Raw genomic sequence first — 2230 nt, forward strand, 5'->3', positions numbered from 1 at the left:
GGGGGAAGGGAGGGAAAAGGAAAGAGAAAAGCAAATAGAAAACGAAGCGGAAATTGCGCGATTTAATCTCATTCGTGCTGATTGAATTGAATTTTAGCTTTATACGATACCTCAACTTCTATTTTGCTTTTCTCACTAAATTTCGAACAAGAAGAGAATTTATTTACAGATCAATTACATTAAAAAATGTGATCCTATATTTACTTTTTCTTTACTTTAAATAAAGTTTACTCAAACATATTTTGAGAATAAATTCTTTAGATCTATCTTCAGCCTATATTTAATATTTTAAAGATGAAGTTTTTACAAATTTATATTCGTAAAATATATATGTATATTAATCTAATGCGTTTAAAACTGTTTCGCGGATTAATATACATACTTAACTGTAATATTTGAATAATATTTACTATACAGAATTTAAAATTATAAAAATTTTGAAGTAAAGTTCTCAACACAAATGACCAACTGAAGTAACAATGCGCGCCGTAAAACGTAATAATTGTCATACGGTAAAGCTGTAATAAGTAATATTTCTTACTTTACTGCCGAATATCAGACAAAGCAGCAATGTGACGGTAAGCTGGGTATGGCAGAAAAATATGATGTACAATAAATCCGGATTGGCCGGTGATTGTAGGAACAACCTGCAGCAACGGAAAAGAAATTATTCAGAGCTGTTAGCTGCACGAAGCGCTACCGTGACGTAAGAACGGGCCAGTACTGTGTTAGTGTCCCAGATCTTCCGTTATTTTTATTTATTTCTCCAACTCAAAAATTCAAATTACGTTCGTAGATTGGTAAACCACACGCTCTTGATTGCATCAAGTTTTAATGACAGATGCGTTTGATGCAAATTCCTCTTTTTTTAAATAAGAAAATTGGACGGAAAATTTAACAAAGGAAAAGCGCTCGAGTCAAACAGAGGTAAAATTTCGGTTTAAAAATTTATCGTTCCGCCGTGTAATCTTGTGCATTAAAAATTGGAGTAAATTGTAATGCCGAGAGCCAGTTGGAAAAAAATTGATTATAAATTCGTCAAGTCAGAACCTGTCATTAAATTGCAGTTAAGATGGGAACACGTTGTAAAACCGCCGACACAATATTTACATTTAAAATAAGGGTCGCTTTAAATTGACTTACATTATGCATTCCACCGTTAAACTCTTGAAATATAAAATTCCGGGATTTAGTTACATTTAAATATAAAAAGCCGCTATCACTACAACACTAAAGTGAATTCGCGACTAAGCTCAAATATATGATGTTCGATAGAGTTCTTTCAGCGTTTGGAAAAACGGTTTTCGCCATCTCATGTTACGAATAATTACAAGTGCGACGGAGCTTTGCAAACTTCTCGGGTAAGTTGCAATCGGTCATTCGGAATAATGAGTAGAGAGAAAAAAGGTATCATAACGCAAACTTACATTGAAACGTTGAGGAAGACTGATAGTAGAAATTCGTTGTAAATCGCCATTGAAATGAATCGACTCTCATTAAACTCCGACGGAGTCTTTCTTACTACGATGCACAACCGGATGCCCCACACGAGGAACATCACCTCGACTGAAATCATGTGAAATTCCAAGTCACATTAGTCTCAATAGCAAACTTAATGTTTTACCCAAAGACCCGCAGAGTCGTAGCTAGCGTTACTTACGTATGTGTGGCCGAGATATTTTTCTATTTCCACTCTCCGTTTACATACGCGTGCGAAAGTCGGCGCAAACGCAAACGCGAGTTTCACGTTTCTCAGTTTACGACTCTATAAATCGTAGGACGAATTGGATAATTTAATAATCTGAGTGCTCCGATTGAAGAATTTCTGAGAATTGTCAGACGTAAGATAATCGTAGATACTTTTGCATTATGCATTTCAGTTAAACTCTTGAATGTAATGTAAAATTGCGAGGGATTTCAGGAATTAAGAGCCTTCTTCAAACTATGTGAAAACACTGATCGAGATCACGGTGTGTTTGCGTAAGATTTACAGAAATTAATTCTTCATTTCTTTGGGGAAAGTCGTTATAGGAATACTAATACCTCTCTTAGTCTGTCTGACGACAGATGAATACGAGTTAACTCTGTAATACGAGGTCTCCCTCGAAGCCGCGGTACGTACTACACTATCCATCTTGATTTAAAATCGCGTTTGACCATCTGCAGTATTACTAAATCAATACAATATGGCTCCACATGTGCGACGGTTTTCCACATTACATATTATACG

The 2230-nt window shown here is 35.4% G+C and overlaps 1 protein-coding gene and 1 long non-coding RNA gene across 2 annotated transcripts in view; one reads left to right on the forward strand and one right to left on the reverse strand.

Moving 5' to 3' along the window:
- LOC108748042 overlaps window positions 1-2230 on the forward strand; it is a 20306-nt gene that overhangs the window by 13506 nt on the left and 4570 nt on the right. The gene's annotated exons all lie outside the window — the stretch shown is intronic.
- The window catches only part of LOC108748037 (probable G-protein coupled receptor 158), a 91398-nt gene that overhangs the window by 2001 nt on the left and 87167 nt on the right, over window positions 1-2230 (reverse strand). The window contains exons 9-10 of the mRNA XM_018485995.1: window positions 1428-1566; window positions 542-647 (exon numbers count right to left, since the gene is read on the reverse strand). Of these exons, the coding sequence (XP_018341497.1) occupies window positions 542-647; window positions 1428-1566 (245 nt within the window). The remainder of the gene's footprint in view (window positions 1-541; window positions 648-1427; window positions 1567-2230) is intronic.

The sequence above is a fragment of the Trachymyrmex septentrionalis genome, unplaced genomic scaffold, assembly GCF_001594115.1.
Source record: "Trachymyrmex septentrionalis isolate Tsep2-gDNA-1 unplaced genomic scaffold, Tsep1.0 scaffold21, whole genome shotgun sequence".
Taxonomy (NCBI): Eukaryota; Metazoa; Arthropoda; class Insecta; order Hymenoptera; family Formicidae; genus Trachymyrmex; species Trachymyrmex septentrionalis.